Source organism: Ovis aries, chromosome 20, assembly GCF_016772045.2.
Source record: "Ovis aries strain OAR_USU_Benz2616 breed Rambouillet chromosome 20, ARS-UI_Ramb_v3.0, whole genome shotgun sequence".
Classification (NCBI taxonomy): Eukaryota; Metazoa; Chordata; class Mammalia; order Artiodactyla; family Bovidae; genus Ovis; species Ovis aries.
In genome coordinates, this window is record NC_056073.1 from 48,725,464 (window position 1) to 48,752,436 (window position 26,973).

At 53.7% G+C, this 26,973-nt stretch overlaps 1 protein-coding gene across 1 annotated transcript in view; it reads right to left on the minus strand.

Annotated features, from left to right (window-relative positions):
* Positions 1–570: 570 nt before the first annotated feature.
* The window catches only part of CDYL (chromodomain Y like), a 95,648-nt gene continuing 69,245 nt past the window's right edge, over positions 571–26,973 (minus strand). Inside the window, exons 3-7 of the mRNA XM_027958623.3 lie at positions 9,348–9,604; positions 8,064–8,236; positions 3,183–3,393; positions 1,560–1,703; positions 571–867 (exon numbers count right to left, since the gene is read on the minus strand). Of these exons, the coding sequence (XP_027814424.1) occupies positions 709–867; positions 1,560–1,703; positions 3,183–3,393; positions 8,064–8,236; positions 9,348–9,604 (944 nt within the window). The 3' untranslated portion in view covers positions 571–708. The remainder of the gene's footprint in view (positions 868–1,559; positions 1,704–3,182; positions 3,394–8,063; positions 8,237–9,347; positions 9,605–26,973) is intronic.

The following is a 26,973-nucleotide window of genomic DNA, read 5'->3' on the forward strand; positions in this document are numbered from 1 at the left end:
AAAGGTCAGAAAAACTAATTATAAACCTGCTAAGATTAACTTACAACTTAAGATACCATACTGAAGCTAGTCAGTGATTCACTAATACTGCAAAACAAGCTTTCCCCTAGAGAGAGTGGTTTCTTCCTGTTAACTGGGTAAGAATCAGACATTTAAAAAAGAAGAATCAGTTGATAATCTCAGCATGAATCCTAGGTGTATTTTATTTCAGGGGTATATCCATCAGTGGGTGTTTAATCAGAAATATCATAAAAGATAAGTCTTCCATTTGATTTAGAATTTTCTATCTCTGAGGCTTTGGACCTCTTAGAGATAAGGGCATATCTCGTATCTTTCCATATTTCTATTTGGGGCGGGGAATGGCGAGGCTGGCTAACACCTCGTTCTTTTCTTCTAGAAGGAAAAAAAAGGAAAACATTTTTTCTGACACCCAAACCAAGAAAACACGCTTTATACAGTACTAGCTGAAGATAACAAAATTTAGAGCCTCAAAGAGCAACCCAGAGCTCACCTTTATACTTCTACACTTTGTGTGTGTATTAAGTATAAAAGAATGACGTTTGGACAAAGGAGTTTTGTAGTTATTTATTTTAAAGTTACAGTACTTAAAAACTCCTTGGCAATAAATAGCTTGGCTGTCTCAAGTCCTGCTTCCCAGCGGGCGCTCCGGGCGAGCCTGGCCCGGGCGTGAGGGCGGCGGCCCGGCCGTCAGAACTCGTCAATCTTCCTCTGCAGGTACTTCAGCATGGAGTCCATGCCCTGCGCTGAGCCCCAGATCTTCTTCAGCACCTCGCACTCCCGCTCATTGGCCTGCTCCAGCTCCAGCCTCATGTTGCAGCGCACAAGGGCCTTGGATTCCTCGAGCACCTGTGCCAGACGACAAGCAGGAAGTGAGCAGGGACTGTGGCTGCAAGCACTGGCGCCTCGCGGCCCCTACGCTTCTGGAAGCAGATACTAGACCCGAGGAGCCACCTGGCAAGAGGACGACCAAACGCCTTCTCCTAATGCGCGCCAGGCCTGGTGAGTGTGTGACGCACATTTCACCCACTGTGGGTACAGGGCCAACTTGACTTCAAAGGGCTGTTAAGCTATTTCTTGACAGCCATGCTCTCCACACCCTGGTCCTTCCCTGGCAGCAATGATGCCCACTCCTGGGAGGCTTGCTGAGAAAGCCCACCGAAGGAACTTCTAACCAGAACTTACTCTCTGTAATGGGTTGTTGTGATGTCTGGGACAGTTTACAAGGGAGCTGTGTCAGTTAATAGGAAATAACGTTTCACCCTGTCATTTGCTAAATGCACTTTAGTAAGTGCTGGATATATGCCAACAAAACACAAACCTACGTTCACTGAGGGGAGAAAATGTGCAGAAATGCAAGGCTTTGGAAACGGTAAAGAATTTAGCAAGAATGCTTTTTGTACACCTCCACGGGACGTTTCTCAGTGCCTACGTCTGTCTAACTGCGCTCCCTTAGCTCCTGCTGTGTGCAGAGGCCCAGCCTCGGCGTCTGGCTCTGTGTGCACCCTGCAGAGAAAGGGCGGAACAGGAGCTGGACGTACGACAGGGTTGCAGGAGGCGAGCTCCTTGATGCGGACCATGACTTCCTGGGTAAAGGTCCCAGGCCAGAACACCTGGGAGACCAGCCCTTTGCCGCACGCCTCCTGTGCCGTTAGCTTCCGCCCGCTGAGCAGCATTTCATTAGCCTGGAAGGAAGAAGAGCAGAGGCCGTGTGAGCCGCGGGGAGAGGTGGCAGGGAGACCCAGCCTGGAAACTCTCCACTCTGAGTTCAGATGGTGCCCAAGGGTGAAGCAAGCACCGTGGGGAGTGGCCCACTGGCCGGAGACTCTTACTGAATCTAAGAGGTTCATGTAGAGCAGAACCACACAGACTAACCAAGAAATCCAAGGTCTATCTGCTGTAGAGCCGAAGCTGCAGAGACATGCGGCTCTGGGGGCGGGCCTAGGAGAGGGGGGCAGGGAGCTGAGCCAGGGAGGCAGGGGGCACCCACCACGCGAGGGGCAGCAGACACAGCGAGGCCTCCGGCTGGACACGTGGGTGGGGTCTCGGGCGGCACCAGGCAGAGAGACCCTCCAGGGGCAATGGGGGTCAGGTCCCCACAGGCTGGGACCCAGGGGGCAGGTGTGGCTGCCCCTCCCGAGGACACGTCTCTCCTCACAGCTCTGGGCGTGGCGGGTCCCTCGGGCCTCAGATCCATGACCACTGCCCAGGGAGGTGGGTGCCCGGGAACCCTGCAGTCCTCCCTGTCCAGCCTCGCTGCCCACGGCCAAGGGCAACAACCAGTATCCCCCTGCCTCACCAGGACGGCCCCCGAGGCCCGCAGGGGGCAGCCAGGTAGGGGGAGATGGATCATCCATTTCCTGCCCCTTTTTTCACCTACTAATTTTAACGTCTGGTGGTGCTTCCTGCCTGAGGCCTCCTCTGTGTCTTTCCCAGGCAGGGGGAGGCGAGTTCTGAACCCAGAGGAGCGGCCGTCCCCGTCCCTGGCTGCCCAGCTGCCAGAAGCCATCAGGACAGCTGCCTGGACCCCCAGGGACTCTGTCAAAGGGCAAAGCTGGAGCCTGCGCTCAGCAATGACACACAAAGCCACCAGCCACTCTGGTCCACGGCGGGTGCCCCGGAGCTCCTCGTGGGGTCAGGGGCTGCCTCACAGCTTTGGTAGCCCCCTGCCTGCCTCCGCCTCCTGCCCTGGCTCCAGGAGCGAGGACTGCAACACATCCTTTCCAGAGATACAGAACTACAGCCCAGACTCCTGGTGCGGCGGGTCACGCAGAGCAATTCTGTGCGGAAGCACCTGGCAACTCGGCCCGAGGCGTCCCTCAGAAGTGCAGCTGCCAGGCTATCAGGTCAAGGCCCTTTCCACTGCAAACTCTCGGTGGTTTGGGTTACAGACCAGGTATTCACTCCTGGGGAGGATCAGCGTTAATTATGCAGACATGGAGGCACCTTGTGGAAGGAGGGCCTCTAGGAAATGATGCCAAACAGTGTCAATAAACATGCTATGAACCAGAGCATGACAACTTCCCACGGGTTCACGAATGAGGACAAGAGCTGGACAACACGAGCGTCCGATGGGAACTGCCCAGAGGGACACCTGTACACGGTTAAGAGAAGCAGCAACCAAGGACGGTTCCCAGGACGCCGCGTTGACAAGAGGTACTCACAGATGCTCCTCCCATGATCCTGGGGAACATCACGGTGGAACAGCCGTCTGGACTCTGCCCGAAGGTGGTGTAGGGCGTCTGGAACCACGCCTTTTCATTGGCCCAGACCACGTCACAGAGAGGCAGGATGGATGCTCCTAGCCCAATGGCCGGGCCATTCACGGCTACGATAATAGGTTTCTTGAACTGAATGAAGGTGTTCACAAAGTTTCTAAAACAGAAGGCAAAGGGGGGATTACTCAAAACACTGCAAATGTGGGCAACAGAAAGAAATCTACTTGTATGGAATTCGGTACATCAAGACGTCAAGGCCGTGCGCGTTGACTGTAACTGGCGGTTCTGACGGCCTTCTGGCTGCAAAGGGCCCTGGCTTGTACCGCTGTGCTGCAAAGGCTGAGCGGCGTCCCAGAGGCTGGGCAGGCAGCTGTCGCTACAGGACCCACGTGAATTCCCAGGGAGCGGCACAGCAGAGGGCGCTCTCAGCTTGGGCTCCAGGAACCCTGTCTTCCCCTGATGACAGGGGGGAGCCCAGGAAACCTGAAAGGCTGCAAACCAGTCCAGCAGCTCTCCCTCAGGAAAGAGGGTGCGGGGCCACACAGGACAGCCTGGGATCGGGCAGGAGCCTCAGGGCCTGAGTCTGGACTTGGTCTGTGACTTCAGACAGCTCACTGATAAACTGAAAACACAGGCATTCCTGAGTTTATATGGACCGGACGGAGTGATTCAGACACAGAGACGAGATGCTCAGCGGCTGGTCTAAGACCCAACAGAGCATCCCCCAGCCTGACACACGTCTGCACAGCACCTCCCGCCACTCGCGACAACCATTGAGCAGGCCTCCCAGGGGGCCTAGGTTCCCTCACACACGGGGTGAGGGGTCTCATAGGCCCAGACAACGCCACTGGCCTCTGGAAAGCTGGGCTGCTCTTCAGTTTAGGGCCGGAATCTTAACTGCATTCAGAGGCTGCGTCTTGTGAAGACTGAACACAGTGAAGGGAAGGATAAACACACTGGAAATGAATACAAGATAATCTTTCAAGGCTGTCTGAGCTCTAGCTCAGAAGGACAGAATTCCAGATCCTCAGTCTGGGTGCTACTCCCTACAATTCAGCAATTTAGTCTGTTCAGATGGGCTCTGAAAGTCACGACTTAGCGTGCAGTCTCCCCTCCTCCGCAGACACAGACATGAGGGGCCATGGATTTCTGGCAGGATGAGGTGTGGCGGGGTGGGTGGGTGTGTATACAGTGGGGAGAGGGGCCCTCAGTGTTTGGCAGCTGCACAACTCGGGGGACTGTTCTCCAAGGCCTCTGGAGTCAGCCCTCAGCCCACTCAGGGTCCCTGGAGGTTGGGGGGCTTGAGAATTAACTCACGCTGATGAATGAGAGCATGGGGTCCTGTCATGATGATCACCCTGGGATTCAAGGACACAAAGAGAGCCAGATAACCTCTAAGATAGGTCCTTGAAATAATCCCAGACCATCTCCATGAAGCTATTCAGTTCTGCCACCTTCTGAGGATTCTAGATCAACAACCCGTGACGGAAATGCATCGTCTATGCTCAGTTACAGACGACTGTCAACAAAGTAACTGCCAAACTGTAACCCTGACTTAAACCAGACATCTTCCCCAAGTGGCCCTGCATTCAGCTGCTCCTATGAATGCGGGCAAAGTGGAGACGGTTCCAGTACTCACGACTGGAAGCCACAGACAGGGACGGTAGCTTCACAAGAAAGAGGGGATCAAACCAGTGTAACAATAAAGATTCTAGAGAGCAATGGTAGAATCTTGGACTGCAAGGAGATCCGACCAGCCCATCCTAAAGGAGATCAGTCCTGAATATTCACTGGAAGGACTGATGCTGAAGTGGAAACTCCAGTACTTTGGCCACCTGATGAAAAGGGCCGACTCATTGGAAAAGACCCTAATGCTGGGGAAGATTGAGGGCAGGAGGAGAAGGGGACGACAGAGGATGAGATGGCTGGATGGCATCACCGACTCGATGGACATGAGTTTGGGTAAACTCCGGGAGTTGGTGATGGACTGGGAGGCCTGGCGTGCTGTGATTCATGGGGTCTCAAAGAGTCGGACACGACTCAGTGACTGACAGAGAAATGGTTAAGGGAAGGGATTACTCTCCACGCAGCACTAATCCTTCTCGTGTTGTATGTTCGGAGAAATGTTTGGAGCTGAACTTTTCCCCCTAAGAAGATGAGTTTTCTTTTTCTCTTGCTCGAGATGATAGCCTGCTCTGCACCCGGGGCTCCTCCCAGGAGCAGCATGAGTGGACCAGCTTGCCCGGGAATGGACACCATTGCCTCTTCTCGTGCTAAGGACTCGGAGATGCCAGAGGGAGCACAGTCCGCAGAGAAATCCGTTTCATGTTAGAAACAAACGAAAGCTGCCAGACAGAAGTTCACACAACTGCTTTTCTGTCCAGTAGAAACAGGAGGGCTCAGCCCCACGCTGCCAGAGGTGGGAGCTGCCTCTGGGCCCTGGACGCTCGGACCATCTGCCTGCTGCTTTGGGGGCGTAAAGCAAGCGTATTTTAAACCTTAAAACTGCATGCGCACTCAGATGCATCCCATACAACACACTGAATTTAAACGTCAGCTTCCTCTCAATTGAGTGAAAGGCTATGCTGGGAACAGTGGGAAGGAGAGAGATTATATTTGCCACAAAGTTCACTTTTTAGTGAAAGTGAAGTCGCTCTTTGAGACCCCATGGACTGTAGCCTACCAGGCTCCATGGTCCATGGAATTTTCCAGGCATGAATACTCTGGATTGCCGTTCCCTTCTCCAGAGGATCTCCCCGACCCAGAGATCGAACCTGGGTCTCCTGCATTGCAGGCAGATTCTTTACCGTTTGAGCTATAGGGAAGACCTTTAAAGCTTAAAAAGACCATTCAACAAAATCAAAATTCTATCCATTCTTTTGGAGAATATTTGCCATCCCACAGACCTCACCAAAAAGTTAAAAAACCACCTACAAACGGTAAGCCTCAGAAATGCTTTGGGGAAACGGGAACTGAGCTATCCAGGGCCGGTTTCCTGCCTCTCTCAGCCGAGCTCCCCTGCACCAGTGCGTCTGGGCCGGGACTGAAGGCGACAAGGTCAGGGTCAAGGGCTCGTTTCCTCACGGGCTCTGCTCCCTCCTCAAGCCTCGGCTCCTCCTGGTCCCCCGGACTCCAAGAGCCTAACGCTATAAATTGATCGCTAATAACTTTATCACTCGTATGCTGAATATTTTTATCACAGTTAATCTGCAAACTGGTTACCACCAAAAATCCCAGCCAGGGTTAGCCCTACAGAAACGTGAGAAGCTCACAGTCTATGCCTGTTCCTATTTCCTACCTTCCTTTTCAAAACTCACGGTGGTGCTGTTCTCTACCCAAAGATTTAAGGAATTTGAGGCAGGACACCACAGAACCAAACAAATAAGAAATATGCCCAGTAACAGCTTTGCGCGTATAAACCAACTTCACACACAAAGCAAGAATTTCAGTGCAGATGAGCCAAGGTAAAGGGTAAGTCGACTGGCATCAATAGGACTTCACACCGAGCTGGGGGCTCAGACAGTAAAGCGTCTGCTTGCCGCGCGGGGAACCCGGGTTCGATCCCTGGGTTGGGAAGAGCCGCTGGAGAAGGAAATGGCAACCCACTCCAGTAATCTTGCCATGGAAAATTCCATGGACTGAGAAGCCTGGTGGGCTACGGTCCATGGGGTCACAAAGAGTCGGACACAACTGAGCACCTTCACTTCACACCGACAAAACACACCATGCAGACAAAAACTGAGTGGATTTTCCTAAAGCAAGATTTGGCATTTCCCTACAAGACCAATCCAGCTTTTTGTGGGGCATGCTGGAGTCTCAGAAATGGAATGGGTCGCTGAAGAAAACAAGCATTTAAAGCACCTGGGGTTCAACACACGAGATGGTGCTGATTTTTCTTCCTTGGCTCTGTCTGATCCCAATAATACAAGCCTGTGCCATGGTCAAGGGCAACCCCGTCTGGGGTGGGGCACGGGAGGCGCAGGGGGTGCCTCAGGGAGCCGTGTACGGGCGGGGCCGGGGGCTGGAACTGAGGTAGACAAACCAGCTCCCAAATCACACCGTCAGGTGGAAATTCACTGTGATCTTACGGAAAACATGCAGCTACCACCTGAGGCAAAAGTGTTTGCATCTTAAAAAGAACATTCAGTCCAGTCGCTCAGTCGTGTCTGACTCTCTGTGACCCCATGGGCTGCAGCACTCCAGGCCTCCCTGTCCATCCCCAACTCCCAGAGTTCACTCAAACTCATGTCCATTGAGTTGGACTCTTCTTGTGTGACGTTACAGAACTAGCGTGTCGTAAAGCCTAGTTGACTGATTCCGGAGTTGACCAAATGTAAGTTATCACATAAAGGAGAGGGCGTCTGTACTCCAGGGCTGCAAGCCCTGAACGCATGGTGGACACTCCAGCCATGTGCTACCCCGGGCTCTCCCCCCAGACCCCACCCCCCTCCAACACGTGCTGGGCTCGAGCCAGCCTTGACATCGGTTACCTGCTCGAGGCAAGCTGCCCACAGAATAGACAGAGATGTATTAACTCTTGCTAGCAGCGGGTCTCAGGGGAGGAGACCCATCATGGGGTCTGGGTCACGCTGGTGACCTCGCGGACCAGGGTGCGTACCTAATGGCCTCGGCCATCTTCCAGGGAGGAGACCCCTCACCCGACTCATCACTCATCTCAGGGGAGGAGACCCCCAGCAGCAGGGTCCGGCTCAGCCGGCCCTCCCGTGGACAGGGGTGCGACCTGATGGCCTCGGCCATTTTCCGGGGAGGAGACCCCCAGCAGCAGGGTCCGGCTCAGCCAGCCCTCCCGTGGACAGGGGTGCGTACCTGATGGCCTCGGCCATCCTGGCGCTCTCCCGCTTGCGGTCGTCCGTCAGGCGCCGGATGAAGTAGATGAAGTCCAGGCCGCAGCAGAAGACGCTGCCCACGGCGCTGAGCAGCACCAGCTTGCTGTCGTCGGCCGCGGCCGTGCTCAGCGCGCTCTGCAGCTCCTTCATCACCTGAAAGGCACCCAAGAGCGTCTCCTCACGGCACCGTCCCAACCTGATTCACCGGGACCGGGTTCACCGCCTGACGCTGCTGCCCCGTCTACCGAATGGCTCCCAATTTCCTTCTTTTCTGAAGCCGGGGGTGGGGAGCAGTAGGGACCGAGTGTCATCACAGAGCCCATCGGGAACGGAGTGTAACTCGGGGGACGTGCATCTGAGTCGCTACGCAGCGCTGTGCTCGTGGCTCCGTGCGGGCGAGCTCTGCTCTATCCTCTTGGCATTTCTACCGTTTGGACAGCAGGTGGCACATGCAGCCAGTTCAAAGCAGCTGCTGGTTTGGTCCTTCTGCTTTGTTTTCTGACACCAGACTCCCATTCTTGGGACGGAAACCCTAAGTTTGGTGCCCAAGTGCAGTAAGAGGAAGCACAGCATGGAGGCATTTTCAGTGGGCACAAACCATTTAAAATGGTCCCTGCGAAGCATTTACAAACACCAACGTTCTAACGAGGTTCTGGGGACCAGCCTGGACCTGGTGTCCCCTGACCACTGGCCAACACCCAAGCTTTCACCTGGAGAAAGCCTGACCTACCATCCACAAGTGGGAAACGAACTATCAGAACTTACAATTTTAAGCATGTAATAGCTCAGGTTCAAACAGCTCTGATTTTAGGTAAGTCACAGAACTAAGCTTTTGAGCCTCTGGGAGCACCCGTCTCCCTCACTCCCTGGAAGCTACTTAACGACCAGCAATAACCGTGTAGGAATCATCGCAGCTGAAGCTCCATTCCACGTGGAGCTGGAGGCTGACGGGAAGGAAGGTGGGGTGAGTTTCTGGAGGGCTGGACCCCGGGGGGCCTTAACCTCACCTGAACCGAGAGCTCTGGGAGCTCAAGGTGGGGGCGGGAGCACACACCTCACATGTGATTTCAGGGAGGCCCACCCCCTGACCCGGGCGGACGGGGGGGCTCTTGGCCAGGAGGCAGGGGCTTGGGGCACCCTGCCCTCCCTGCTCGTAGCTGGACCCGGCCTGGGGCGGGCGGGCGGGGTCGAGTGCCCAGGGGAACGGGGGCTTGGCCTGCGGGCCCGGAGACGGCGGCCCCACAGCCCCCGCAGCAGCGCTCACCTCCGGGTTGAGCGAGTTGTTCTCGGACGACTTGGTGGACAGCAGGATGTGGGTGAAGCCGTCCTGCTTCCGGACCACGATGTCCCGGTACCTGTAGGCACTCTCTGTCTGCCGCACGCTGAAGCGCAGCCGCTTGTCAAAAGGCTGGTCTCGCCTGTCCTCGATGAACTTCCTCTTCCCGGCCGTCACACCCGTGACTGACGTCTGCAGGGTGGTGGTCCCGTTGGCCGTCAGCGCATCCATGAACGGGGAGGTGCCTGTGGGAGCCCAGGAGCACAGCGGTGAGCACCCACCCCCAGCCTGCCCTCGACCCAGGGCTGACCGACAGTCCCAGAAGGTCAGAGACCAGAACCTCTGCAGAGCCTGCTTTCAAAGGGGCCTGCTGTCCTCGCACGTCTGACAGGAAGGAGCTTGCCCTCAGCCTTCCCTCCTAACAAAGAAAGATGGGTAGGAACAAGCTGGGGGGAAGCTGCAGGACTTGTCTTTCGAGGAACGGAACTCAACGAGAACAGAGGACATGTCCTGGGCGCGAGAAGTTGAAAGAAAAAAGGAAACGGATTCAAAGAAATATTACTAGAGCCAAGGCCGTCTGGCACTGAGCCGAGACTGCTTCCGGGTGAGGGTCCATTCAGACAGACGTGTGAAGCAGCCCCCGGCTTCTGCAGGCCCACGGCCTCCGCGCCGCCTGGGGCTCTTCCACGGGAGGTCTGGGCCTCTGTCCACAGTCCTGGTTCCGCTGCGTTTTCAAAGAGCCTCCTAGACAGCTGGAGACAGCGTCCCCTTCCTGCCACCCAGAAGGCCCGCCCCGCTTAGACTCCTCACTCCCAGTGCAGGGCGCCCAGGTTCGATCCCTGGTCAGGGAACGAGAGCCCACACACTGCAACCAAGACCCAGCGCAGCAAAAGGGGTAACTTCTGAAACAAGAGTTCAAGCGTTAAGGCAAGCAGTTATCTTCCTACTGGTGTGAACTGTCTGAGTATCATCTACCCTGGTAATAAATGTGCAGAGCCTTGGGCGGAGGAAGGAAGGGAAAGAAACCTAAGACAGCTGGGTGAGGCTTTGCTAACTCGACCAGTGAGAGGTTCTCTGAGAAGAACATGAATCTCGAGTCAGATATTTCCTGTAACGTGAAAGGAAGCTGGAGCCGCTGGAGGATTGGTGAGTGGACGCTCAGAAGTCAGATCATCTCCCTGCTGAAACAGGCAGACTCTCATTCAGCTGCTGGGACTGGAGATTTCTGCAGTTAAAAACAGATTCACTCTAGGGAAAATCTGGGAGCGGTAATACGCATACAGTACAGGAATAAAAAGCGTGTGGTGAAAGGCCCCGCCGCCAGCCTGGGACCCATCACCACCCCAGTCGTGGAGTCTGGTTTCCAGGTCTCCTCGGGGACAGGCTCCACACACAGCAGCAAATGCCACACGAGCGCCGCCTTCCCATCTGCCACGGACAGACCCGCAGTGACGCACGAGCCCCAGCGCCCTGCCTCGCTCGCCCGCACCCGACGGCATCTCAGGCGCCGGCGTCCATCCTCAGCTCAGCCTCCCTGCGCTTTTCCGAGGCTGCTCAGCAGTCCCCTGAACGGATGGTCTGTAGTGCTTTTCACCAGCGACCCTCGGATGTTACCACTGAAGCCGCAGCGCATACCCGGGGCTGTGCTGTGCCTTCCAATGTGCCGGTGAACCTGCAGGGTCAGCTGCTGACGCACTCAGAAGCCGAGTATTTCTAACGGGAGAGCGTTTGACCAGCGGTCACTAGCGAGGGGGCACTGCTGGGGTCTTACCGAGGAAGCCGTCAGGTACCCTTCTGCTTTAACCTTCAGCCTATCCTGCACTTGTTACAGTGCAGTGTTAAGGGGTGTGAGTGCTGGGGACGAGCTGACGGAAGGGAGGCGAGTGGACGGCGCGGGCGCCACACCGCCCAGAGGGGCGGACGCCCGCGGCTCACCCGTGCAGGGGGCACAGCAGCCAGGCTGTCAGGACCCGAGCTGTTAACTGGCGCAGGGCCGGCCTGCCCACCCCACCCTGCTCCTCACGTCTCCAAGGGCCCCCCGGAGACCCCCGTCCACAGAGGCGGGACTTTCAGGCTACAGGTCCACCAGCCTGGACACGCGAGCTTGGCAGCAAGCTCTGCGCCTCTGAGGCGGCAGGTCCCACGGAGCTCTCCGTGGTTCTGCATGTTCAGACGTGGACTCCTGCTGGCTCGTGTGACCAGCCCTGCTGAACTGGCCTTCACCTCCCTGTTGACACCGTGCTGGCTCTCGGCGGACATCACGGGCCCTGCAATCTTGCCAGGGGCTTGAGCGCCCTCCACCCCAGGGACCCTCTGCTGCCCACCCCAGGGCCCTCGTGGCTGGGCCCTCTTTGGGTGGAGAAGTGCTCACAGCAGGGCTGACCTTGGGCGCACAGGCGCCAGCCCGGGGCCACCTCCCTCTTGACATCTGTGCCCGGCCCGTGCTCCCCTGGGGCCTCTGGACTCGCTCTTCCCTCTGCCTGGAACGTTCTGGGCCTGGAGTTCTGACAGCTGCTTTCTTCTGCTTATCTCAACAGCAGCTGCACCGCCGCCTCCTCTTGGACCCACGTCCATGGCCCCTCCTGGCACCATCCATGTGCCGGCCCATTCTGGTGTTTTCAGTCCTCACCCCAGCTCTGTCTCATCTGACTCTTACTAACAAATCGTGGCTGGATGCCGCCAAGCTCCTAAGGGCAGGGTCCCCTCTATCGAGCCCACTGATGCGCCCCCAGTGCTCAGAACACGTGGTCACCGCTGACCGAACAAACAAGCGGAGGGAACCCTGACACCTCAGCCCAGCCCCCTCCGCTCCGAGGGGAGGGTCTGAGGGCCACCCGGCATCAGGACAAGCGGGGACCGGAAAGCCGCACCGCAGAGCAGAAGCCGAGGCTCAGGACTCAGTGAAGAGGCAGACGCCGAGACCCGGGCAAAGCTGCTCCCACGGCATAGACCGTGCGACACGCGGCCTGCCTCAGACCTGAGCCCCGACTGACGGAGATGCAGGAGCCAACAGCTCCTGGGGGGGGCGGGTGCCGAGACCACCAGCCGCTTTCCTAGGAGGCACTGGCGTGAAGTCCAGCCAGGAAAACCCACGCTTTAGTGTTGCCCCTGAAAAAAGTTTTATTTTAAAACATCCTAAGAGCAAAAGAGATACCCTCAAACAGGTACTGTTGACCTGTTAAAATTCACTGCTTCAGAAAGTGTATTTCTAAAATGAAATGTGCTCCAACCATAAGAGAATCGGTCTCTGGATTTCCTCACTGGCCCATGAGACCCAGAAAACGGAACAAAACCCACCACACGACCGGTTTAGACAGCGGACTTCGGGCAGCGAGGACCGAGGTGGACACAGTGAGCCCGCCGACTCACCAGCCATCTGCCTGGAGGCTGCGTCCATGCTACGGGCAAAGGCTGACCCGGTGCGCAGACGGGAGGCGAGGCGGCCCAGACGGCCGGAAGAAGAAGAGGGCCTGAAGAGGAGGGCCTGGGCGTCCTGGACAGTCGCGGCCATCCCTCTGTGATCTAAAGCCAGAGAGCCGGCAACAGAGTCGACAGAAGCCTCAGCCCTCCTTTACCGAGTCTGACTTTTCAAAGCACTGTTAGCTACACTCTCACTGAACCCAGTCCTATTCAACAATGTAAAAGCCTATCATTTTATTCCGATCACGTAATCTGCATGCTCAGTTCATTGAGAGAAAACTTTTCCAGCGGACATGAACTAAAGGTAGACAGGCTGTGAGCCTTCTCACCGCTGGCTTCCACAACACGCGCAAGGAGCCCTTTATCAACCACTGTACACGGCTCTCCTCCAGCGCCTCCCCTCACAGTCCCGGCCCACTGGGCTCTCCGGATTTACGGTTCACAGGCTGGCTCTGGGCGGTCTTCACGGGGGACACTGACGCACAGCAGGTGCTGCTCGAAGGCTTGCTGCAACGTGACTGGTCCATCAGGAACAATCTGAGCACCTGTGAACCCAACGCCCATCGTGAGAAAGCTTGGGCTGCGCTTCCTGGTCCCAACTCAGTGTGCCCCCGGCCCAAGCTGAGCCCCCTGGGCCCTCGCCAGCTCTGGGCCGTAAGAACTGACTCTTCGGAGCAGGAGGGCACCCAGCACAGTCGGGACACACGTTACAGATGAACACGCCTGAGCGCTGAGTGCGCAGCACCGGGTCTGCGAGCCTCCCGCCTTCTCAACAGCATCACCGGGGTCTCCCTCCCCCTGGCTGGTACCACCCTGGGAGGCGGGTGGCTGGAGGGGAGAGAAGGACGCCTGTCCTGACTGGTGGCTAAAGATGAGTGGGGTCTCGGCTGCCCTGCACGCCCACATCGCGTCCGGCACCTCCACCCTGCTCTGTCTACTCCGTTTCGAGTCTTTCTCCTCTCGCTTGACCCTCATCAGCCTCACCACTTCTCTGCCTTCTAGTCTGGATAACTAGCTGTGTTACCTGTAGTCAACTCACACACTCACTGCCTGTGTCCAACTCCAAGGCCCCAACAGCGAGCCTCCAAGCTTTCATAAAAGTACCTCTCCTACAAAATGAGAAACTTTAAAATGTCAACTTAAATAAAAACACCTCAGGTGAATAATCCGGTTTTTCTGTAAGCTGTGTCCCTCTCGTGTCTCTGACATCCCCTCTTGGGAATCAATCAGGTACCACCACATGCTCCAGGACGCAGGCAGGACCACCCGCATCCCCGCTTCCTGAGATGCACTGGAGCCATACTGAGCCCGGGCTGGGGGGCTCCGAAACTTTGTACTGAGGAGCCACGCACACACAGCATCTGTACGCAATTAACTCATTATCTTTAAAGAGTAAAAGAACACCAAAGGGTGGAGGGTGCAAAAAAGAAGCACACACAGAATTCCTTGAAATGACTAAATAGCTCAGGAATGCCAGAGACACATGAAGGCAGGTAAATGGAAAACGGTGACGTGAATTAGTTAAAAATCTACGAGTATCAGAATTAAGAATCATTCTGAAAACCAACAGCAGAAAGGACACAAGCTGTGACGTCTTCAGTTGATATTTTGTTTCTGGAGGGAATCAATCTAGGAATATTAAGTATGAAAAAGCGATGAGGTTTAAAAAGACAAATCCTGTTTTGCCAGAAAAAGCGGCAATTAATGAAGACTATGCGATTTTAAATAAATGTTAGCTAATTAAATTTCCTTAAACCCACGTGACATCAGCCTGATTAAACCGAAGATTCTCAAGTGTGAGGTTCAGTCGTGTGACACTTGACCTGAGAAGTACAATAGATTCTCAAACTGATTCACAGCAGCATCAGGGCGCAGCTTCAAAACCATGCTCCCGGGGCCATTCCCCACCACCTGGGGTTTCTGGGGTCCCTGGCAGGGAGGCAATCCTCTTGCATGACTCTGATGCCCGCTGCCTGACCAGCACAAGTTCCATCTTAACGGGACTCTCCGGTCCCCACAGGGAACAGCCTCGGTCAGAGGACGGAGACCAGTCAGCAGGAATGGTCCCTCCCCATCAGAGGAGTGTCGTCAATGTCCAGACGCCTGGAACAGACAAACAGGGAAGTCGAGAGACCGAGCATGTGACCCAGACCAAGCAGGGAAGGACGCGGACCGGAAGACTGCAGGGGGCTGGGAGCTGCTGAAGCGTCGATCAGGGCGTCAGAAACGCAGAGGACAGTCCACACGAGCACGTGTGCTCCTCTCGATCAGCCACGGCGACAAGTGAACCAGAGGTGAAGCAAAGTCTCGGGGTCGGGGAACCAGTGGGGAGTCCGGCAGTCGAGAGAAACGACAACTTCACCGTGGTCCGATCAGAACTGCATTCCCACGCTCACAGCCCAGTAGCCGAACGGTTCTGTTTACAATTCTGAAACCGTTCACAGTTCATGTCACGGAGAAGCGCAAACACCTCCACGTCCGGAAGACGCCTACACCTGCCGTCACGGGCTTCCCACTCAGTGACGACTGCTCACTTTCCCCCTATCCTTCCCAGAAAGCAGGAGGGGGAAACGCCAGTCATCAACGGAGTGTCTCAAGAAGTCACGATGGGGAGGCGGAGGGGGACAACAGACATCATGGGCCCGTCGGCACTTGGGGTCCTGGGCGTCTCACTGAATCAGTTTCAAAACATGAAAACCAAGCTCCAGCATTCAGCCGCCCTCCTGAGGTCACGGAGCCCTCATCCAAAAGGTCAGAGGGTGCCTGCAACTCCCCTCTGGACCTGCCTGTCCTATGGAAAACCTCAGGGCTGCCTGTCACCTGGAACACCTGCTGCCAGGCCAGGCGTGGGGAAGGGGCCGTCAAAGCCCTCAGAGAAACAGCTTCGGCTGAAACACACACACACATGCGCACACGCACGCACACACACACACACACACTTACTTTTGTCCTAAATAAAATATTAGCAAACATAATTTGGGACGTAATTTTTTATTATAGCAAAATCACACGGCATTTACCATTTTAATCGCTTTTGAGTGTACAGTTCAGTGGCACTCAGTACATCCACACTGATGGACAACCACCACCGCCCAGCGCAGAGCCCTCCGCCCCCCAAGGCGAGCCTGTGAGCCACGGCACGCTCACCCCTCATTCTCCAGGGAACCTCCTCCTCCCTCCTGCGTCCACGAACATCATGGCTCCAGACGCCTCACGTGGGCGCAGTCGCTCCACATTTGTTCTTCCGTGTCTGACATATTTCATTTAGCATAATATCTTCGAGGTGCATCCCTGCTGTAGCCTGTGTAAGAACATCATTCTTTTCTAAGGATGAAGAATACTCCATTCCAATATTAAAAAAAAAAACCAAAAAACCACCACATTTTGTTTATTCAAGGATTCCCTGGTGGCTCAGAGAGTACAGTCTGCCTGCAATGCGGGAGACCTGAGTTTGATCCCTGGGTTGGGAAAATCCCCTGGACGGAGGAGAAGTCTGGCGGACTACAGTCCAGAGGGTCGCAAAGAGTTGGCCACGACCGAGTGACTTCACTTTCATTCCCCAATGGCTATCTGGGTTGCTTCCGTGTTTTGGCTGCTGTGAATAATGCTGAATGGACATCAGTATTCACGAGTGGACAAATACCTGACCCTACTTCCAATTCTCTGGATATTAACCTGGAAGTAGAATTAGTGATCCCATGGGTCATATACAAATCTGCGTCTGTTGACAGAAAAACAGACCATACAGAAATTCTATGTTTAGTCTTATGGAGCTGTATGTAGTATTTTCCTAAGTTAGCTAGACTGTGTCTAATTAGCAATTATAACCAAACTCTTGGAGAAGATCCAAGTCATGGGCTGGACTGGGATGACTTCCACTTTCTCGCTACGTTTCTCTGGCTTTCCTGGGATAGGGAAGCGGAGGAGAGAAACACTGGAAAGGTCACTACAATCAAACACAAACTGTACAAGCATCTGGAGCCGGTTTTGAGCTCTTGATCCAGAGACAAAATCCTCATAAACACATTATTTGCTTCCCTATGGCCAGGACTGCCTTTCTCCCAGCCAGCCTTGCAGTCTGCAGGTACACGTGAGGCTGCCTGCCTCCCTGAGGGTGGGATCCGGGCCTCACAGGCCTGCGCCTCCAGTCCTGAGCACCTGCCTTGCAGTTAGAGACCGTGTCTGCTGATGACATTCTCACAGGAGAGTAAAAGGAACCTGAAGATTGTTGTTCTCTGGAATAAACACCCTCTGGTCAGCAATTCACCATCAGTTCAGTTTAGTTCAGTTGCTCAGCTTTTGTCACCGTCCAACTCTCACATCCATACACGACCACTGGAAAAACCATAGCCTTGACTAGATGGACCTTTGTTGGCAAAGTAATGTCTCTGCTTTTCAATACGCTATCTAGGTTAGTCATAACTTTCCTTTCAAGGAGTAAGCGTCTTTTAATTTCATAGCTGCAATCACCATCTTCAGTGATTCTGGAGCCCAAAAAAATAAAGTCTGACACTGTTTCCCCCTCTATTTCCCATGAAGTGATGAGACCAGATGCAATGATCTCCGTTTTCTTAATATTGAGCTTTAGGCCAACTTTTTCACTCTCCTCTTTCACTTTCATCAAGAGGCTTTTTAGTTCTTCTTCACTTTCTGCCATAAGGGTGGTGTCATCTGCATATCTGAGGTGATTGATATTTCTCCCAGCAATCTTGATTCCAGCTTGTGCTTCTTCCAGCCCAGCGTTTCTCATGATGTACTCTGCATATAAGTTAAATAAGCAGGGTGACAATATATAGCCTTGATGTACTCCTTTTCCTATTTGGAACCAGTCTGTTGTTCCATGTCCAGTTCTCACTGTTGCTTCCTGACCTGCATATAAGTTTCTCAAGAGGCAGGTCAGGTGGTCTGTATGCCCATCTCTTTCAGAATTTTTCAGTTTATTGTGGTCCATACAGTCAAAGGCTTTGGCATAGTCAATAAAGCGGAAATGGATGTTTTTCTGGAACTCTTGCTTTTTTGATGATCCAGTGGATGATGGCAATTTGATCTCTGGTTCCTCTGCCTTTTCTAAAACCAGCTTGAACATCTGGAATTTCACAGTTCACGTATTGCTGAATGTCACCATATATTCTGCAAACATCTACGATCAGTTCAGGTCACAACCAGAGACACGGAGAGTCCGTGCTGTGTTCAGAGGATTCCTGACACAAAGGTCAGTCCTCTGCAGCATTTCTTGTGTGGAAGAGCCTGCTGCCAGCTCTGATCTTCCCTGGGGGGTCAGCTGAGTTCCCCAGAGGGCACTCATCCCTCAAGGGACTTGGGCTCCTGGATCCAGAGAAGGAGGGAGCCCTCAGTGATCAGAGGAAATCTGAGCATCATTTTTACTCAGTTCAGCAGAAACGGCACTCACGCATCCCAAAGCTGTCGGCAGCAACATCTCAGACTGAGGAGCTGGAAACCCTCACAAGTGAAGTGTGCCCTTTGAAGAGGCTGATGGAAAACTTTCAAGCAGGGAGTCAAATTTTAATTACAGATGCAAATTCAAGCTTTTTAGTTTAGTTTTACTTATGAAAAAGTAAAATAAAAAGGAAAAACTACTACCAATAATAAATTCTATCATTCTAAATACACATATCAGGATAAGTTCCTAAAGCGAATCCAGTAAGACTGCTGATGCTTTAAATGCAATGCACTTTAGTTTCTCATTAACAGCTGCCAGTGTAAGTCATACACTGGAGAGAACGAAACTTAGCAAAAAAGCTCTGTGCTGTGTCACTTCAAAGCTTCAAAACAGGAACAGAGAATGGTCAGACCTTAGGCCTGAAATAAAAGATTCACAAGAAAAAACTACAAGAAGGGTAACAGCCACCGACATGCTGTGAGTCTTCAGCGGTGGAGTCCTATTGTTCATCTTACCTACAGAAATTTTATTTCTTGCAAAAACGATCCTACTTTATTTGACACAGGACTGAATTCGCTCAACACTTTTCTTTACAAAATTTGCACTGACTTTTAGAACTAGCTTTTGCAACTACTGCTTCAGTAAGAGAAGTAAGTAATCGATTATAATCTGATCTCCCTGTTTAATGGTGCCTGCCCAATAATTTTAAATCCTGCATCTTAAAGGAAGACATACTTGTGGTCAGGTATATGTGGAGTACAACCCGAGCTCTACTCCAGGTAAAATCAGCTCAGTCTACATTTACTGAGCTCAGTACGCTCCTGGCTAAAATGCTCAAGCGCCGACTTCCTAGTTGGGGTACAGGGGCGCCTCACAGAGGCCGAGACTCCAAACACCCCTTCTTGGATCACACATTATCACCCAGAGTAAGGCTAATAAGGCCAGGGTGTTTGCTGATGTTCACGGCGAGGCCTACTTCAGCCCTCCATCTGCAAAGCCAGCAGCTGGGGACCGGGGTGGACCCCGTCACCGGGACTTCCCGCGCTGCCCATGCGCCCATCGCAAGTCTGGATCTCGCACATCACGGGTCAGAGGACAGCAAAGCAGCACTCCTTCTTCCTCATGTAAAGTGACGCTGCTCAGTTGCATCCGACTCTTTGTGACCCCACGGGCTACACAGGCCATGGGATTCTCCGGGCCAGAATACTGGAGCAGTGGCCTTTCCCTTCTCTAGGGGATCTTCCTGACCCAGGGCTCGAACCCAGGTCTTCCGCATTGCAGGGAGATTCGCTGGTAAAGAATCCGCGTGCAATGCGGGAGACCTGGGTTCCTCATGTGACTTTCTAAAGCAGCCCTCCTCCCCAACCCTCACCTCATCTCTAAATGAGCAACAGCTTAAATCCGAAGAGCACCTGCACTAACTTCTCAAACACGACCATGACTCGAGGTTCGCAGCTCAGTGTGTGTTCTAGATGGGCAGGAGAGATCAGTGAAGCCACAAAGGCAAAGCTGCTGAACACACAACTCGCCCGCAACAAGGTGAAGCCGGGGAGACAGCGCCACGGAAAGCTGAGGCCCTGCACCTGGTCAGCAAGAGCGGAACACAGGCTGGGCTTCCTGGAGGCCAGGGCAAGGCTGGAAACCCCACTAAAAGACGATTCTAAACGAGAAATGTACTGCCTAAGTCGACGACCTGGTACTTCTAAGACCCAAGAGAAGTCACTCCCTGAGGGTCTTTGAAAGACCAAGAGACCAAGACACACACACACGCTCAGCCTCCCCAAACCAGAAGGAACAAGAGACAATGAAGGCAAAGAAACAGCACACAGCCAAGTGCAGTGAGAGTCGCGCAGGCGTGCCCGACCCTGAGATCCCACGGACTATACAGTCCACGGAACTCTCCAGGCCACAACACTGGGGTGGGTGGCCTTTCCCTTCTCCGGGGGATCTTCCCAACCCAGGGATCGAACCCAGGTCTCCCGCACTGCAGGCAGGTTCTTTGCCAGCTGAGCCAGCAGGGAAGCCCAGAACACTGGAGTGGGCAGCCGATCCCTTCTCCGGGGGATCTTCCCGACCCAGGAGTCCAACCGGGGTCTCCTGCACTGTGGGCAGATTCTTCACCAACTGAGCTCTCAGGGAAGCCAAGTCCATGGGGTCACAGAGGGTCAGACACGACTTGAGCACACAACGGAGAGGACTGCACACCCAGTGGGTCCCCCGAGTGCACCAAGGCGGTGGGTGGCCTTCCCCGCGTTCCCCGACACACGAGGGCCTTCCTCCTTAAACAGACTCTAACACCGAGCCTGAGGCCCAGAGCTGATCCAGGCGGGGGGAGGGGAGGGGAGGGGGATGTGCCGGCCCCTCGCTGGCCCCCAGACCCGCCCGGCATGGATGTGGGGCTGGACCTCCACCGCAGAAACACAGAGTGTCCCTGAACTTAGGATGCTCCGTAAGAAAATATGGTTTTATTTTAAAAGGAAACTGGCGGTGAGGACTTGACGCCTGTCTTCAGAGCTCAGCCGCTGGGCTAGGGTGACTGCCTGGGGGGAAGGGCAGGGTCAGACGGGCCACAGGGCAGGCCTGGGGCCAGAGACGGTCACCTCAGGCTCTTCACCTGCCCTTCCAGACAAGCTCTAACTGCACTTTCAGGGAGTTTACAGACCATGAGAACGAGGTCAAAATTCAACCCACAGGGAACTTTCAGGAAGCATTCTAAGTACCTGTCACACTCACTCAGAATTCAGCTTCTTTTTAGTCAAGATTTATCTCATGAGGACCTAAAGGAAATTTACTCAGAACACAGAATATCTTTAATGTTCAAAACATCTGGTGTGAAGAATCACCTCCCGGAAGAAGGGCCAACTATGTTGTCTGTACTGAAAACACAGTCACCCACCCAGTGACCCCGCTCCAGGGATTTAACCAAGAACACTGAAAACATGTCCACGCAAGGGCACGCACACACGTGTTCACAGCAGCGTTACGCACAGGAGCTAAACGAGGGAGTGACCCAGACGTCCATCAACAGCATGGAATATGCACACCGCGGAGAATTATCCAGCCAAAACAGGGACGAGGCACCCACTTAATCACTAACACGGATGAACTTTGAAAACACGCCAAACAAAAGAATACAGACACAAAATCCACACGGTTTCATTTACATGAACTGCCTAGAACAGGCAAACCCACAGAAGCGCAGAGTGAGTTATCAGTTGCCAGGGGCCAGGAGGAAGGTGGAGAGGGGAGGGATTCCAACAGGCTAAGGTTTCCTTCCAAAGTGAAGGCAATGTTGAGGGACAGAACGGCGGCTGGGCTGCATAACATGAGGATGTGTTCAATAAAATCTGGAGTACAGCACTTTCAGAGCACGCATTATGGCGTGATGTCTATCTCACTTTTCTAAATGCAAAAAAGTTACCTATTCAAACAGCAGAACCTCAACAGACAGTTGTTGGCTTGACATATATGTTTACGTTCAAATTATATAAGGTGCTGTAAGACTAAAACCAGTGAAATCTGAACAGTCAGATCACTATTCCAGGAGGGGAACATTACAGGTCAGTGCCAATAGGATCTTACGTCTATAATATTATTTAGTAAAGCAAATGCAACTGTGTATAAACAGCATAAAATATCATAGCTAAGCTGAGTTAATTCTAGGAACTCAAGGCTGATTTGGTGTTTAGGGAGAGGGGATGAGGAAGGAGCAGAACCCAGAGTAATTGACCCGTTTAAGGGAACAAATGAGAAAGAAAAATCTCAACACATGTAGGCAATGCAGCATCGACTCGTGATAAAACACGCTGCTGGAAACAGAGTGAACCTTTAACTAAACTACGGCCCAATTCTGAACTCCACTGCATCCCTGCCCGTCGCCGTCCCCGGGTCTCCCGCTGTGGACTGGCGGACTCTGGCAGCCTCGAAGCTGGAACAGAGACGCGAGGGGCTGTGGACAGGAGCCTGCCCCGCTGTGTCCTGGACACCGCCACGAGAATGAGGCCAGAGCAGCTGGAGGAGGAGGAGAGGCCCAGGCTGCTGCCCCGCCGGTCCTGGCTGAGGCCGCGCAAGGCCCGACGAGGATTTCCAGTCTCACTCTCATCTGATGCAGCTGTGGGCTGGGCTCCCGAGTCAGACCACCTTGAGTCCTTGCTGGCACCCCCGCTCACTGGCAGCCACCCCACACGGCGACCGCGGGATCGGGTGACTGAGGCGCGCAGAGCGTGCATCCCGCACCCACTGGAAACCCGCTGCGCTCGCTGCACACACGCAGCAGCGCAGGCTGCCGCTTTCACCGCCTTTGTGCCTGGCCTGCTGCACTTCTCATCGCCTCAGCTGTCTCAGTAGCAGACACGCCCAGCTTTTACTAGAATGAGGAGAGCGATTCTAAAGGCTGTGGCTGCAGCGTTTAAACTGAGGCGACGCCGGTTTGTGACACTGTACGTTTCAGGCGCCTTCTGTGCCCCCTGCGGCGTGCTCGTCAGCGGGGTCCGAGGTGACGTCGGCCCCACGCCGCTACCCGTCCGCCCATCTTGCCCTCCTCCACTTCCCTTCCCCTCTAACCAGCACCCTGTGTTGTCTGTCCACTTACACACACACACACACACACACACACACACACACACACGTCACGCACGAATGCCGTCATCTGTTCCCTTCAGCACAATGCCTTCTAAGTCCACGCTGTCTCAAACGGCGAGACCAGGTCTCTGATGGCTTGGTATGCCTTCGTGTGAGTGTGAGTGCTTCTGCCTCACATCTTCTTTATCCGTCCGTCTGCTGATGGGCGCTTAGGTTGCTTCCATGCCTTGGCTACAGTAAACGCTGAATGAACACAGCGGTGCATGTCTCTGAACGAGCACCTTCACATTCTTTGGGTAAATACCCAGAAGCAGAACAGACAGACCACAGCTCTGTTTTCAGTTTTCTGAGAAACCTCCACACTGTTCTCCATAGCGGCTGCACTGATTCACATTCCCACCCAAAGTACCCTTTTCTCCAACCCTCACCAACACTGGTTACTTCTTACCTTTTTGGTAACAGCCCTTTTAGTGGACATGAGGTACTATCCCATTGTGGTTCTGATTTGCATTTCCCTAGTAATTAGTGATGTTGAACATCGCTTCATGTATGACTGTTTTTATCCTTGGATCACACCTTTAAAAATCAGGGTCGAATTCAACACTAATATGTTCCTATTTAAAAATAAGTTGCATCTAAGAGAAGAGGTTCGGGGGAAACGTTCAGCACTTCCATCTGGTGGCTCTTGGACAGGCAGCTGAACGCAGACCTGGGGGCAGTCTTGTTGAGATCAGAGACGCCCACCCACCCACCCGAGGTTCTCAGATCGGCTGAGTGACATGCCCGACACACCTCTACAGCAAAAACCACCTTAGCGAGGAAACCTCGAATTAGAACAAAGAACAGCAAACAGAACATGAAGACAAGAGCTTAGATTATGCCGTTTAGAACAGCATCCAACACTATTAAGAGAATCCAAAGGAATCCACTAATGAAAGACATGTAAGGTCTCTGCTCACAAGACTAAAAACACCTGTGCTGACCGTAACTATGCCAATCTCCCCTAAATGACAAGAGTGACCGCAACCTCAGTTCAGACCCCGGAGGGGCTCTGTTCTCCTGGGGAATGGAAACTTCAAGCTGACCCTGCCCTGGACGTGGACATGGACAGGGCCCTCCTGAACAAGGACACGGGGGTGGACTTCCTCTACCAGACGCCAAGACTTCAAGACACTGCCGGTAAGACAGTGTGGGACGGCAAGAGAACAGACCAGAAGCCTGGAGACGGACCTGCAGAGACGGCCCCCGGGGGGCCACCCGAGGCGGTTATGCAGCAGGGATGGCAGTGTACAGAGCCTGACAGCCACACATCCTCCAAGGCAGAGAGGCCCAAACACGAAAGCTTCTAGAAGAGCGCGTGAGCGAACGGGTCTGGAGGTGAGAAGAGACTCAACATCACAGAAAGGAACAGAAGAAACGGGGGACTGGAGCGCATGACACCAAGAACTCGGTCACCAGAGCACCGCCAAGCACGGAAGAGCTCGTCCGCAGACTGGAAAAGGCCTGCGCCGCAGCCCCACAGAGGCCTGTCTCAGGCGCTGTGTACAGAGCACACACACAGGCTTCTCAGATCACTACAGCCACCGCGCTGTCACGCCACGCCCTGTTCACCTGGAGACGTGAGGAAGGTCCGGTGCTTTCAGGACCACCGGGGGTGAGGGCCCTGCTTGTAGGATACCAGACTGTGCTCCCCGAGGGGAAGGGGCTGGCGAGGACGGGGAGGAAAGAGCCTGGCGGCTGGCGGATGGGCGACCAGGGGCCTGCCCAGGGCGCCCTCAGGCCAGACCCAGGCGTGAGCCCAGCTACCTGTCACATCTCCACTGCCGGCGGCCCCTTCACAGCAGAGCCGAGTGTGGCATCGGAGCCCGCCTGGCCCCAAAGCCCACACCACCTCCCACCTGGCTCTTCACAGCAGAAGCGTGCTGACCCCTAGGCTAGACTGTCCTCTTTGGTCCAGAGTATTCACTGAGCGAGGCCCGGGAGAGAGGGAATCCCCTGGAAGGCCTAAAGGGGGTCACCGTTCAGCATGAGGACTATTTCCGAGCCGAGAATTATTCAACCAGACTTTGTGTCCTCGGTGAAAAGCAAGAGGTATGGCAATGTCACAGAATCACCAAAGTGAACTACTTAAGACGAGAATCATGGCCTGTGTTTAGAAACTAATCACTTAAAAAAGTGATCCTGGGGCTGCCTGAAAGAAGCCACGTTTGCTCCAAACAGACGCCTGTAAGTGATCTCTCTCCTTGATCAGAGCGGAGCAGACACAGGCAGCTGCCGACGATGCCGCGGGGTGAAGCGCCCCCCAGCTCGGCGGGAAATTGCGAGCGCGCGCATCCTGACGCCGCACACACCTCGGGGGGCGGGTGTAACATTCCTGTGAAAAGTGAGGCCCAGCTGCCTCCACAGCCCCTCGCCAGGGAAGTCGCTCCTTCTGGCCGCCTCCACCGCTATTTCTCCTGCTTTGAAAAAAAACGAACGAACAATAGCCCAGGCTCCCCCCTGAGCTGTCTTCTCCTTAATTGTATTTGAAACTTCAAAATGACCATGATGATTAAAAACAAATGAAAGCAATGGTAGTTTTAGGAGAAAAAAAAATTCATCTTGAAACCACGTAATTTTGACTTTGATCACATGGTATCAGTGTCAATACTGGGGCTGCTTATTTTCCCCAAACTCAAGAGAAAGCAAAAATAAACCAAACCTCCCTGGCTCACAGGACCACCCTACAGAGGACGTCCTCAGAATCACACGTGGTTTTGCTGCTTCTCAGCCACCCGCAGCAAGAGTCCGATGCTTCCGGGGAGTGGAATGACTTCTATGCTCTCAAATGATGAGAACTCACTCATACTCCTCAAGACATCTACATATCTTCTCAAAAGCTTCTTCTTGTATCTCAACTTTTTACTCATAACTTCAGAGTCCTCGCCGCCTGGCTGTCCCTTCCAACAGTCTCATGATCCTCTGTACCTTTCCAAAACATGCCCCGAAAGAGGCAGGCTTCCTCTGCGTATGTGGGGAAGCAAGACAAATCAAGCCAGTAACTGCTTCCCTCTTGATATTAACAGCCATGTCATCCTTAAAGACACAAAACCACTTTCTCAAAATTGAGACCGAGAGTCTATTCAACGCTTAGAAGAGGCGCTCTCACACTGATTATTAATGAGGACTTTAAAGCCCACTATGACTGGATCCTTCGATCAAAGTTCTAAAATCAACAACTCTGCTAAAAACAGGTGCAGCCGCTATGGAAATACATTTTGGAGGCTCTTCAAAAATTTAAAACATACAATTACCATATGACCCAGCAATTCCTATTTCTAGGTATTTATCTGAAGAGAATAAAAACACTAACTCAGAAAGATAACACACTCCTTTTTGTTCACAGCAGCGTTACTTATAATAGCCAAGATAGGGAACAACCTAAGCGTCTGTGGATGAATGTACAGAGACGTGCGGTGCGTACCTACACACACCTGCCGTGTAACACCTCAGAATTTACCACTCGCAGACACGGAAGAACTGTGGACACGAAGGAGCTGAGGACACAGAGGCCATCTATGTCACACCTGAGTGCAGGGCTGGCATCCCCAACACCCCCACGGTGTTCATCAAGGGTCAACGGTAAATAACTATCAACCACCTTGAGATACAAATGTGTCTATGTCCCTGCTGGACTTGAAAAGCTGGTTGCAATTTTTATGTGAGCTAACAATATTTTAAAAACCAGACAACTTCAGGCTGAGCAGCAGCCACCCAGCACTGGTCACTTGATTTCAAACCCCACCCCCCGTGCTGGTTCTCCCCCGGCTGTATGCCAAGCCCCATTATATGTCCACGTTATATACAGAAACAGTTATACCATTTCTATCTCATGGTTTCCAAAACTCCAAGTCCTATACTAAAAGGGAGTACCTGGCAGTTAAAGCAACTTCTCATTCATAAGACTGAGCGGCACAGTTAGCCTGCCATCCTCCGTGGTGACGGCGATTAGGCTTAATGCCAAGAGCCTGGAGACACGGAACAAGAGGAGCCTTGCTCCCGCCGCACCGCCCCTCTCACAACCCTGCGGGGTCCCGTGGAGGCAGAGGTCAGGGGGCGTCTGGCCGTCCTACACTCTCCCACCTCTCATGGTACCATTGTCTGCCAACACTGCGCTGACGTCTCAGTCCTGCCGCCCCCATCTGACACATGACAGGTAGACTCACGGGATGA